The sequence below is a fragment of the Penicillium chrysogenum genome (assembly GCF_028827035.1).
Source record: "Penicillium chrysogenum strain IBT 35668 chromosome Unknown utg000001l_segment0_segment0, whole genome shotgun sequence".
In the NCBI taxonomy this organism is placed as follows: domain Eukaryota; kingdom Fungi; phylum Ascomycota; class Eurotiomycetes; order Eurotiales; family Aspergillaceae; genus Penicillium; species Penicillium chrysogenum.
In genome coordinates, this window is record NW_026622749.1 from 2,889,294 (window position 1) to 2,902,410 (window position 13,117).

Here is a 13,117-nt window from a genome sequence, read left to right on the forward strand (position 1 = left end):
CCACCAAGATTGCTCTTTTTTTCGAGGGTCACTCTTCGCCATGAATAAGCAAGCCAATAACCCTGCCGGATCTTCCCCTCGAGCTATTGCTCATGGTAGCTGAGGACTTGTCGCCCGTTGACGTTGCTTGTCTCGCCCTATGCAACCGCCGATTGTTGTCTTCCTTGGGATCTGCATGCCGCGATCTACCCAAGAGCCGCACTGGGGGCCCTGAGGATGGGCCGCGGATCGATTTCTTGACACGTTTTTCTCGTGATTTACCACAGTACCATGTCTGTCATGCCTGCCTACGACTGCATCTTTGGCGAAAAGTTGCTCTACCAGGTCCCAAATTCAAACTTCCAGCTTGTGTGGAGTCTCTAGATGGAAGTGTACATCGGCTCAAAAAGCCTCTCTACATTATCCATTACCCAAGCCACGCCTATTACAAGTTCTATTTCGTTCATCTTCAACTTGCTATGCGAAGGTTTTACCACGGAGCTCCATTTGGTATACCAGTTCAGTCATTGCTCTATACAGAGGTTGGGGTCAATCGTATCACATATAAAGCGCTGAAACCTACCAAGCCGCACAACGAGGAGGAATTTCAATGTAGTCATATGACAACTCTCCTATCTGTTGACGCACGTATCTGTTCGGATCCCCCAGGTTTTTACTTACGAACCCAAGAGCTTGCGGTAGTGAGGCAACACAACCTGTCACTTTTATTCCCGCATCCTAAAAATGGGTCTATGCACAGCTGTATGCATCTCGGCCGGATCTCCAAGTTGAAGGCTGTCGTTCACGAGCTTATTGACAAATATCGCTCTGATACGACAACAAGACCCCGAGATCATGGGCGCTGTGATAAATGCAATACCTCATGGCAAATTGAGATACGGAAAATGGGACAAAAAGATGTGTGTCTTGTATTCACCAGGTGGCTTGACTTAGGACCAGGACTAAGCCCGGACGATAACCGATGGAGATGTCATAATAACTACGAATTCGAAATCAAATTGGCAGATGATGAAAAGACTGATTCCCGACAGCGGTTTGAGAACGATTCCATGCAGGCCAATTGCTCGGATGCGCTCTCAGAGGAGGAAATGTATCATCGAAACATGAGATTTATCCAAGGCCAGGCATATCGAACGCTGATGACTCGGTTTGGTGCATGCAGCTGGTACTTACACGGAGAAAAGGAGCTAGATCAGTCTTCTCGCTGTGCTGTTAGTTGAGAATGCCAGGGAGCACTGACACCTGAATTACAATAAGGACAGACGAAAAATAGTATAAATAAAAACACTAATGAGTTGAAAAAGAGGCAAGAAGGGATAAGGTGCAATAGTACCACAACAAAAATAAAGCATCCATCTCCGCCGGGCCGATGTGGGCATCCATTTGTGACTTACCTGGCGCTGACTCAATTGAAGCCAATTTTATACTAGATAACGTAGAGGGAAGTAGGGCGGTCCGTGTGCATCAAGCACTACAACGTACACTCCAAAAGTACTTCTATCCAGGACATGGCGTGATGTCATTGTGCTTGTTTAGTGGAGTTGCTGACACCCCCACCGATAGAATGTTTCCGAGGTCGGAGTTAAGCATTCATCCGTTACTGCTGACCATTGCTGGGTGAAGATCGTGCCTGTGTTGTTTTTCTCCATTGACATACCGATTTCAGTTACAATTTACATATGACAGAGTGAAAAATAGAAAAATAGCCCTTGGAACTTAATCCGAGCCAGCGGAGTTAAGACTTAGAAGGACAAGCACGACCCACTTGGTGATCGAGAAGGCTTAACCCCGAACATTAGATTTGTGATATATATCCAAACTCACTGCCACACCTTGTCATTTGCAAAGCAACAGAAAGCTAAGAACCTCCGACTAAAATATTCAGCTCAGTCAACATGGTCAAGACACTTCCCTTCGGCGACATCCAGATCCCAACACCGGGCTTCGGTGCCATGGGGTTGAGCTTTGGCTTGGGTAGCAATCTGAGCCTCAAGGAAGCCGAACCAGTTTTGCTGAAGGCGATTGAACTGGGATGCACATTCTGGGACACTGCTGTTGTGTACCAAGCCGGTGTGAATGAAAAGCTTTTGGGAGACTTCATCAGGAAGCACAACGTCCGCGATAAGGTTTTCAGTAAGACTTTTTACGCCCTCACGAGATATTTATCTGAAACTGACCGTTGTTGCTTGCAGTTGCCTCGAAGTGTGGTTTCAACGTCATTGGAGGGGATGGCTCAATCACCAACTCCGCCTCGCATATCAAGGAGTACATCGAGGGAACCATTGAGAGACTTGGCTTTACTCCTGATCTGTACTATCTGCACCGGATTGACCCCAGTGAGTGGAATCGTTATCGTCTAATTTACAATCACTCATTGAAATAGATACGCCTCTCACCGAGTCCATTCCGGCTCTTGATGAAATCCGCAAGGCAGGGAAGACCAAGTACATTGGACTTTCCGAATGTTCAGCCGCCACACTGCGCAAGGCAAACTCAAGTAAGTTCCTTTGCAGCCGGCTTGCGAGTATTGTACTGACTGTCAATAGTTGCCAAGATTGACGCTGTCCAAGCCGAATATTCAGCCTTTGAGACACTCCACGAGACAGACGGCCTGATCGACACTGCGAAGGAGCTGGGCGTCGCCTATGTCGCATACAGTCCACTGGGGCATGGATGGCTCGTCGATAACTTCGATTACAACTCCCCAGATGACTTTTCCCCTAACGATTTCCGCCGAACAGGTACCTACCCACTCATAAGCCTCCTGATCCCCGGCTGGCAGACTCGCTAACACAACCTCTCTCGGTAGTTCCCAAATTCCAAGGCGAGAACTTCTACAAGAACCGGGCCATCGTCGAGGAAATAAAGAAGCTCGCTGCCCGTAAGGGGTGCAAGATTAGCCAAATCGCGCTTGCCTGGGTCGCCTCCCAAGGACTGATCCCCATCCCCGGAACAACCAAGGCAGCGCGTCTGGAGGAAAACTGGGAATCTCGGGATATTGAATTGACTGAGGAGGAAAAGCAAGCAATGCGAAAAATTATCGATGCTGCTAAGCCGCACGGCAACAGATATAGTCCCGCGCATCAGGCTTTGGTTGGACATTGAGCAGAGGAGATTTAATTGGAAACAAGTCATGCCGGCTCGCATTATCTACTTCGGTATAGCTACCGATCAACTCGGGTATTTCCGTGGACGTAGAGGGTAGCCTACAATTGAATTTGTTGCACATGACCTTCGCCGCATCCAAGGACGGAGTGTAGATTATTGCAAAAATCAGCGGACTAGTTCTTAGAGATTGTACATTGTCATAGAAAAAGATCAAACAGAATTCACATGGATCGTGGGAGCAGTAGAATCCACATAGTGGCAAGGGATGTCAACATCATCCGCAATCGAGGGCATCATCGATTGGTATATTTCAAGAAAATAGTGGGTAAGAAGATCAGATTAGATGAAATCCGGTGATTGATTTGATTAACCTGAATTCCAACGGACCGGAAGACTTGTTGGTTCATCTCAGAGTTTTCTCGGTTACAGCCTATACAAAGTTGTTGCTCGATTCCGCGAGTGCGGTCGCACGGGGTTGTATGCTATAGTTGGAGGGTGTCAACGACTGAGTGAGTGGACTGTTAGAACCTCACAGAGTAGAAACTTTAGTATATCCTGCGAAGCGGCTCGAGCGCTTGGAGAAAATACAATCCAGCCCCCACTGGGGGTTGGACCACTCAGTTGCTACCTAGTCCGGGCGTTCCGCACGGACACTGCCTAGAAAGGATTGACTTCTGGGAATATTAAGGAGACACATGGGAAGCTTGGGTTAGTAGCGTCACAGATACTGGTTGCACATATCTGATCGAAATCAGATAAATCAGAAATCAGATAAGAGGCGCAAAAGTCAAATTGCACCATGGACCAAGGAAGCCGAAGGTGAACTTGCTCAACTATGCTCAATTTAATTGAGACTGTGACTTCGGAGGATCTGAGACAGGATGGTTCATACAATCTGTATGAGGTCAATAATGCTTTTTTTTGAGTACTATTTGGGGGTTGGGAAATGTCTGTATCTTTTAAGCTTCTCACATGCGAACCTTACACTGTACATCGCGTGCACACGCAAGGGGCGAACGGATAGCTTTTTCCGCTGAGGGGTAGTAGGGGAACAGTGAGACAGATGATAGCATGACTTGAATACGGTCTTGGTTATGTCCGCCCAGCCCTTTAAGTGGTATGAGAGGTTGACGCAAACGGGTGGCCGCATCGAGAAGGTAAGTAAGTGACTTTGGCGGGCAGAGACACGCTAGTCCAAAATAGGACGGAACTGAAGTTCCGCCCAATCATAGATGCGGCCCCACACTATCCAGGGCGAATGGGCGATGATCGTCCGCCACTGTAACCCCTGATTGGGCTAATTATCAGATTGACCAGACCCACTAACTCCGAGATTATCTGATCTTCGTAGCATCGGAGACTCCGTTCGAGAGTGCGGGAAAGGAAAAAAAAATTGGAGACCGGACCGAGTCGGATTTTCTGGTCTGGAAGCTCCCGGGCCTTTGTCCTTCCAGATTATAGGAAAAAAGAGCCCCTCCAGCGTTGCAGGTCTCTTCTTTCCTTTTCATCCTCGCATTGCGCCCAATACTCAATTTTTGTTCTATCCTCACACAGCCTTGCAGGAAGCAACTGAGGATCTGGCATCCTGTCTGAACTTCCTGTGATTGGAAAGGGGGACATACAGTAATGGGTCTCCCCGCGACCGCTCAAGGTCGCGACGACGGCAAAATAATCGACCGGACCATAGTCGGAGAGGAATCACACAGCACGCAAAATGAGAAATCAGAGGCACGCGACGCCAACGGCGACAGGTCACCATATGATGCCGAATCAATCCTCAGTCCGGACGGCGCTCATGGGGACATGTTCGACGACGAGAAAGAATTGGCACAGCACCCCGACAGTGTAACGGAGGGTGCGGAATTGGGTCTGCAGAAGGCGGAAGCAGCAGCACTCGTATGGAGCTGGCCAGCCTTGGTTGGAATATATGCTTGGTAAGTGGACTACGGCTCACTCCTTCCTGCGCACTTGTGATGAAACCCATTCCTGACGGTAATTCAACATGCAGGATCTGGATCTGCACATTTATGTTGGCGTTTCACTCGAATATAAGCGGCTTCCTGATCAACTACATTCAGGGAGGGTTCAAGACAGCACCGCAGGTCTCGACGTCCTATATCCTCGCGAATGTTGTGGGCGGTGTTCTCAAGCTGCCGCTTGGTAAGACCTTGAACTTGTGGGGTCGTGCTGAGGGCCTGGTGTTCTCGACCGGCATTTACCTTATTGGTATGATCATCCTCGCCTCATGTAATGGTCCAGATGGATACGCGGCGGGCTATGTGCTGTACTGGATCGGTTACTACTGCTTATACCTGATCTTGAATGTTTTCGTCGCCGATACCTCGGGTCTAAGGAACCGAGCGTTCGCCTTCGGCTTTATGCAGACCCCGTTCATCTGTACTGCGTTCACGGGCAGTCTTGCAGCAAACTCGATATACGCTAAATACGGGTGGCGCTGGGGCTATGGTATCTTCTGTATCGTGATGCCGTTTGTGTTCTTGCCCCTCGCCATGGTTTTCAAGTACTTCGAGAAGAAGGCAGAGAAAAACGGAATCTTCCGACGTCAACCCAGTGGTCGCACCATTGGACAGTCCATTATCCACTATATCCATGAATTCGATGGTAGGAGTACCCGAAACAACGCTGTGGTATTGACACTAACGTTCTATTACTAGTTGTTGGTGCTTTCTTCCTCATGGCTGGTTGGGTTATGTTCCTCCTTCCGTTCAGCTTGGCGCAATATGGCCGCTCTACGTATTCAAGCGCCAAATTTATTGCTCTCATAATCGTCGGAGTCTTCACGTTGGGTCTCTTTGCAGCATGGGAGAAATGGGGTGCACGAACCCACTTTATCCGCTGGGAGTTAATCAAGCGGCCGACAATTCTAGGCGCATGCACACTGGCAGCCGTGCTATTTTTCAGCTTCGAACTCTGGGACCAGTACTTCTACAACTACATCCTGATCTCCTACGATATTTCCCCAGTCCATGCAAACTATATGCTCCAGATCTACAACGTCGGCTCTTGCTTCTTCTCTCCCGTTATCGGAGCCGTCATCTGGGCCACTTCGCGGTTCAAATACATCTGTCTATTCTTCGGAGCTCCGCTCATGATCCTGGGCTCCGGACTGATGATCTACTTCCGTGGCGCAGACCACGGCATTGGCTACGTTGTCATGTGTCAGATCTTCATTGCCTTCGCCGGCGGTACCCTCGTTATTGGCGAGGACATGGCCGTTATGGCAGCAGGTGGCCGTGAGGGCACTCCGATGATGCTGGCCCTCATCGGGTTGTTCTCGAACATCGGCGGTGCGATTGGCCTGGCTGTTGGTGCTGCTATCTACAATAATGTCTTTGTCGACACCCTCACGACACAATTGCCGGACGACTTGAAGGCCAATGCCACCCAGATCTACTTTGGTGGTATCCCTGTGCAGTCCACTTATCCATGGGGAACGCCTCTTCGCGAAGCTGTCGCCTACACGTGGGGCTACGCCCAGCGCTTGAACTGCATTGCTTCTACTGCCATCTTGGCTTTGGCTATCCCTTGCATTCTGGTCTGGAAGAACTACGATGTTAACCTGAAGCAGAACAAGGGTAAAATGATCTTCTAAAGGCTTTCTGTTGCACAGTATACTCGGTTATGACGCACGGGTTCCAAAGGTTTGTTCATATTTTGCGTTGTTTTGGATATGTTTTATTCTCTGCCGTGCAGAGAAAGGGCAAGACTTCCAATGTACATTTATTAATTACCTCGTTGAGCGTGGACGGTATAAAATATTATATTGCATTGTGCTATCACCGAGGCGGCTGCTATTGTTGCAATTATTACGACCGAATGGCCTATATTTATTCATTTACTATGCCTCAGTGGCTAAACTAGAGTAGCCTAGCCCTTCGAGTACCAGAATAATAAGGCAAAAGCCGATTATCTCCGTGCCGAAACCGAGGAATAAATCCGATCATGTCCAGCTGGGTGGGCAGCTGACCGGACTAACGTAAGATTTTAGGCGCATTACATTGCAGGGCCAAGAAAGCCATGAAGCTTTCCGTTCCGGTGCACAACTTTTATGCCCTCGACCATTCCACATGTGCAGCCTTAGAAGTGGACTCCAGTGGAACTTTCCTTTTTGCGGGGTTAAAGCTTGGAAGAACCTTGGAATTCTCTATCTCTCCGCGCTAAATTGGCATTCGAAATGGGGGTGATGATCCAACCATCGGCCCTATGACATTGTCCAGTGTAAGCCCCCGTGTTCTGTGAGATTCATAAACAACGCAAAACGTGGTTTTACTCGGCCCAATTAATTGTCCGATAACTAGGGACCAGTTATCTTCGGCTATATTAATGGGTTTACCCGGGCACTAGCGGCCTGCAAGATGCACTAATGCAATATGTGGAATTTATGCCCGCGGGGGTTCGACGGAATTTCCGCTGGTGTTTGTTTATAACAAGAAGCTTCCCGCTGGCTTCTGGGTGTTCGTATTACTGCGCTTTCGTCTCCTCTCTCCTTGATTCTGCTTATTGCCCGCAAAGCCATTCCTACCCCTCATGTAATCTCTCGAGGTCGACTCCAGCCCGGATTGACGAACGAGACCAAACAGAACCACCAAAAACACGACACGGGGCTGACACTTGGTATAATATTTATATTGGTGGCAGCGATACATCTTCAAAATGAAGGACGGCGAGGGTAAGGATTTCTCTATCTCTTTGATTTTCTTATTTGAAACAATTACCACCCAGCATCAGCGAATAGAGCAATATCTGAAGAATTCATGCAGAAACACCTTCCGTCGATGGATCGACAAGCGCGAGTAACCGGGAAAAACTGGGAACAGATCTCGAGATCGGTCCTGTCGATCTCAGTGACGGAGGAAAAGAGGAAAAAGTAAAGGACCCGAACCTCGTCGATTGGGATGGACCAGATGATCCCGAAAATCCTCTCAATTGGACATCAAAAAGGAAAATTACAGCGACATGCTCTATTGCACTGATCACTTTTCTGACGTATGAACTGATCCTCCCCTATATCATTCAGATGACCAAGCTAACGTCTGAAAACCAACAGCCCTCTGGGATCATCTATGTTTGCCCCCGGTGTAGGTCAACTAGTCAAAGATTTCAACGTCACCAGCACTGAACTGTCATCATTCGTGGTATCAGTGTACCTGCTGGGATACTGTTTCGGTCCCCTGATCATCGCACCTCTATCGGAGTTGTACGGTCGACAGTACGTTTACCATGTATGCAATATCCTCTACGTGATCTGGACCATTGCCTGTGCCTTTGCACCCGAGATTGGCAGTCTTGTCGTCTTCCGATTCTTCGCTGGCCTTGCCGGTAGCTGTCCGCTCACTATTGGCGCCGGGTCGATTGCGGATATGTTTGTACAAGAGCAGAGAGGCGGTGCGATGGCAGCTTGGGCTCTTGGTCCTTTGATTGGACCTGTCGTTGGTCCGGTCGGTATGTTCAATGACCTCATCCTTTCTGTAGTTGATAGTTCGACGGCTAACTTCATATAGCTGGTGCGTATCTGGCACAGGCAAAGGGCTGGCGATGGAGTTTCTATGTGCTGGCTATGGCTGTAGGTAGAGACTGTGACACCCAGTGCGGAACACATACTAATAGACTCTTCAGGCCGGTGCAATTACCATAAGCTCACTTTTTAGCATCCGTGAGTCCTACGCCCCGACTCTCCTGGCTCGAAAGACCAAGAAGCTCCAGAAAGAAACTGGGAACACGAACCTGCGCTCTGCACTCGACAAGGGCCGTACACCGAAGGAACTGTTCCTATACTCCATCGTGCGACCGACGAAGATGCTCTTCCGCTCCCCAATCGTATTCCTCCTTTCACTCTACGTCGGCGTGATCTACGGATACCTATATTTGTTGTTTACAACCATCACCTCAGTATTCCAGCAGCAGTACAATTTCTCTCAAGGAGCAGTGGGGCTCACCTATCTTGGTCTGGGCGTTGGCTCTTTGATCGGTCTGTTCCTTATAGGAGCAACATCCGACAGACTTCTCAACTACCTGGCTGCCAAGAACGGCGAGAAAAAGCCCGAGTACCGTCTTCCGCCTATGGTCCCCGGAGCCATTTTCGTTCCCATCTCGCTGTTCATGTATGGATGGACTGCATATTACCAAACGCACTGGATTGTGCCTATTATCGGCACCTCGTTCCTTGGTACTGGAATGATGATCACATTTGTAAGTTCTTCCTTCAAGCCCGTGGCTCTGTTTTGCTGTGTGTTTACTGACTGACACTTGGACTTTCTACTTAGATGTGTGTGAGCACGTACTTGGTAGATGCATTCACGGATTACGCGGCTTCTGTCATGGCGGCTAATACGGTGTTCCGCTCACTGGCCGGTGCACTGCTTCCACTTGCCGGCCCGAAGATGTATGCTGTTCTGGGTCTTGGTTGGGGTAACTCGCTGCTTGGGTTCATTGCTCTAGCCTTTTGCGCATTACCAGTCATCTTTTGGATCTATGGCGAGCGCATTCGGACCAGTCCAAAGTTCCAGGTGACTTTCTGATATGGGGGTCGTACTTGCTTCGGACGTTGTTTGGTTGTTGCGTCTATTTTTGCTTTTGCGCATTATAGTCCGGACGTACAGATAGACGCAGGAGAATTCAAACATAGATAGGATTTCATAGTGCGAGTGGGTGCTATGGATTTAATAGACGCGGGAAACATTGAAGACGAATATCATTTGAGGTGGGTTGGTGCCATGGAGGTTAAAAAAATAGAAAAACCGTGCATCCTATAACTTCGAACCTCGAATCTGTAGACTGAAGCCATGGTGCTCTTTCTAACCAGGCGTGGCAACAGTTGAGCGCTCTCCAAGATATTCCTCGCTCTGGGTCTGCGATGGAACAGACCTCCCTCGCGGACTGTCTTATTCAAGAAGTGCCTGATCGACCACGATCGCCAAAGCGAGCACCCACCCGGGGCCGTGGGCCTAGTTGGAAGTTATGTCAACAACAACTATCGGCAGGCTACACAGCGAAGACCTCTCTGGATATATACTGTGTTTCATTCTGAGGGAAGGAAAGAAGAGCTAGCTATGTAGTTATCTGGTGCTGTCTAAATTGGTCACCTGACTGATCAGGCACCAACCAACCTCATCTCGGATGTTGGAGCGTCGGTCTAGGTAAATGTCAAATTGGTGAGAAGCCGCACCTGACAACTGTTTAGCAAGGACATGTAGTCTCAAGTGACGAATATTTGAAGTATACTCTCGGAAATGATGGTTAACAATTGTTATTCGTGATAAGGGTGTAGTGGAACGTGTACATCTTCTACTGCATTTTCCCCTGTGGCGGTCACCAAGAAGTTCCTGGCAGCTCAACTCATCTGCTTCGTCAGGCCAATATAATAAAGGGATTCAAGAGGGAAAAGGAAAAATACCAAAAAGCAACCTGCCTGGGCGTGGACCAATCAGAGTCCGGGGACATATTTTGCAGGCACCGCCACCATTTTCAAATATGAGCATCGATCTGGGTTTGTTCCACCAGGACACCTTGAAAATAAAGTGGAAAGGCAACCGAACCTTCAAGGGGAATCGAAACCCAGACTACACAACATTCTAGACGTTGTTGAACTGTGTCTGGCAGTCGCAGGTATACGAGAGGTCCTATGAGTACCTAAACATGCAGTTGACAGACATGGTTACTATATACCCAACTAATCTCACATGACTATGCACTGTCTCTTCATGTATGGATCTGTGCTTTCGTTTGTTGATGCCATGCTTTCGAAGACTGCAAGGAGAAGTTAGCCAAAGAACTCTACTGTAGTAACGTGACAAAGTTCCAACAGTAACGGAGCTCTGTTAAACTCACATTCCCTTTTAGCTTGTCTACTCTCGGCCGTATCGTGCCACAGCCTCAACAGCCACGTAGCGACCAGTGCATCCCTCAAATCCTGCCCCATACTACTCGTAACGGATAACTTATACCTGTCATCCTCTTTTTCTTCAAGAGCCACCTGTCCGCCATTGGAGTCATTCCATCTATAGCAGTTGCGACCGACTTTCCAATTTGGCTGGATATCAAATAATAGGACTTGTTGTGTGCCCTCGTCGAATAAGGGTTTATCCGAGGCGGTCTTCTTCGCGCTCAACAAAGCCTTGAAGGATGTCTTTTGGAATCGTGCCTCAGAGGTCTCAAGGCGAATATTTCCCACCGTCTCGGGCACTGCAGAAGTGATATAGTACTTAGCAGGTATGTCGGTCCGGTATTGTGCATTCATAGGGTGTGCGAGGTAGAAAAGATGTTGCTTTCGCGGAGTGTCAGCAGTACCCTGGTCCGTCTCAATCGCGAGCCCAGGTACGTTGTGCTCGACTCTTTCGAATGTCACGGACGAGTCTTTGTTCGAGATTGACCTGATGTCACTGTTTAAATGGTAAAGTGGGGTTGAATTTGCAGACTCAGCGAGGACAGACTGGCCTGACAAAAAGAGAACTGTAGGCTCAAGGATGTCCTTCGAGAGTTTTCCGCCTATTTTCTCGAACGAATCGGAGTCTGAATCCATTGTTTTGGGCATCGAGTTTTGTTCCGGGCCTCTGAATATTGCTGGAATCAAGGATATAGCTCTCGATGGTGAATGCGCAAATTATCTGGCATAGTAGATATAGAGAGCAGTAAGTAAGATTTTCGTTTCAGTTGTAGGCTGTAGTAGAGTGTACCGGGGCACAAGTAAACTTTCCCGGAGACCTCACCTGGGTTGTCCACGTGGGGCAATAACGTTAGTTACATAAGCAGGGGCTTTCGGGCGCCCGGGCCCGCTGCGCCCCACAGGTACCTATCCCTCACGTGGTGCCAGGCTCACCTGCCTTAACAGTCCACGGATATCGAAGGTGTGCAGTTACATGAGGCATTTTCATGAATCCCCTGCGACTATCGTAAGAAATGGATGCGCCAAGGTTGGGGGCCAGCGCGTGCAGAGTCGTGTAAGACACCAAGAGCCAAGTTCCAAGTTTGGTGCAAGCCGCGGAAAAAGCTATGAAAAGCCACAATAAGCCACCAATGCCTATTCTTGGCAAGGATCGTCCTTAAAAGCTAATATAAAGTGATGAGCCCCAGGATCTGCATAAGCGCCAAGTTCGTATATATTGACATTTTAGGTATGGTCAGTCTATAAACTAAATTATGTCGGCTTTGAGTGGAGCTGCCGAGGTGTTCAACGGGTGTGGCCGTGGGGGTCATGGGGCCGGGGCCCTGGCCAGATCAAGGTTGGCCCCCGGGCTATCCTTCGACAGAGCCTTCAACGGAGAACTTGGATTGCTAAATCGCAGGAATTAAAATCCTTTAAGGATGACAGATCATTGTATACTTGGAAGAACCCCGGAGCTGTGGCAACCAGCTTCAGCACTTTCCTTGCTCCGCGCGTCAAAATACAGTCATGCGGTCCGCTTTGAATGGGATACTCACCGTAGCCCAGGTTATTGCCACCTGTTTCATGGGTTGGAAGGCCCTTTCGCTTTGGACTGGTACACCGTACCCGGTGATGATAGTCACTACTGAGTCTATGGTTCCCGCATTCTTTCCGGGAGACATACTATTCATCTCCAACCACCATCGAAACGTCGAAGTAGGCGATCTGCCAGTCTGCTGGCTCCCTCATAGCGCATTCCCTATGATTCATAGGGTGCTTCGGGTATTGTACGAGGAGAAAAGCAATCCGGATTTGACGTAAGCACTGTACGAGTCCTTGCCTTATTGCAGTGCGCTAACTCTGAAGATACTATAGTCAGCTCATTCTGACGAAGGGTGACAATAACCTCATTGATGACACGTTAATGTATCCCGAGGGCCAGGATTACTTGCCCCGCAGCCAGATTCTCGGGTTTGTCAGGGGTTACATACCCTTTATTGGATGGTTTGTGATTGGCCTACAAGATTTCAGATGGCTTCGGGAACTTGTTGCTATCTCATGTCGAGGTATTGGCTTGACCCATTGACCGAAAGAAAGTGCGCGATTGAATATATACAAAGTTGCATC

General features: G+C 48.7%; 5 protein-coding genes across 5 annotated transcripts; 4 read left to right on the forward strand and 1 right to left on the reverse strand.

Annotated features, from left to right (window-relative positions):
- Nucleotides 1-1,895: 1,895 nt before the first annotated feature.
- Nucleotides 1,896-3,105, forward strand: N7489_001156 (uncharacterized protein; the record flags this gene model as incomplete). The annotated part of the gene is made up of 5 exons (XM_056706911.1): nt 1,896-2,133; nt 2,193-2,336; nt 2,384-2,497; nt 2,547-2,741; nt 2,810-3,105. 5 exons carry the CDS (start codon nt 1,896-1,898, stop codon nt 3,103-3,105), a joined length of 987 nt encoding a protein of 328 aa, XP_056571213.1.
- A 1,629-nt stretch (nt 3,106-4,734) lies between these two features.
- On the forward strand, nt 4,735-6,721 carry sit2 (putative siderochrome-iron transporter; the record flags this gene model as incomplete). Its single annotated transcript, XM_056706912.1, has 3 exons — nt 4,735-5,042; nt 5,117-5,730; nt 5,784-6,721. 3 exons carry the CDS (start codon nt 4,735-4,737, stop codon nt 6,719-6,721), a joined length of 1,860 nt encoding a protein of 619 aa, XP_056571214.1.
- Nucleotides 6,722-7,782: 1,061 nt separating this feature from the next.
- On the forward strand, nt 7,783-9,647 carry N7489_001158 (MFS transporter; the record flags this gene model as incomplete). Its single annotated transcript, XM_056706913.1, has 6 exons — nt 7,783-7,798; nt 7,890-8,115; nt 8,177-8,571; nt 8,631-8,692; nt 8,746-9,318; nt 9,393-9,647. The coding sequence occupies 6 exons, from the start codon at nt 7,783-7,785 to the stop codon at nt 9,645-9,647; spliced, it is 1,527 nt and encodes a 508-aa protein (XP_056571215.1).
- Nucleotides 9,648-10,804: 1,157 nt separating this feature from the next.
- Nucleotides 10,805-11,647, reverse strand: N7489_001159 (uncharacterized protein; the record flags this gene model as incomplete). The annotated part of the gene is made up of 2 exons (XM_056706914.1): nt 10,805-10,875; nt 10,957-11,647. 2 exons carry the CDS (start codon nt 11,645-11,647, stop codon nt 10,805-10,807), a joined length of 762 nt encoding a protein of 253 aa, XP_056571216.1.
- An 870-nt stretch (nt 11,648-12,517) lies between these two features.
- Nucleotides 12,518-13,076, forward strand: N7489_001160 (S24/S26 family peptidase; the record flags this gene model as incomplete). Its single annotated transcript, XM_056706915.1, has 2 exons — nt 12,518-12,807; nt 12,866-13,076. 2 exons carry the CDS (start codon nt 12,518-12,520, stop codon nt 13,074-13,076), a joined length of 501 nt encoding a protein of 166 aa, XP_056571217.1.
- Nucleotides 13,077-13,117: the final 41 nt, after the last annotated feature.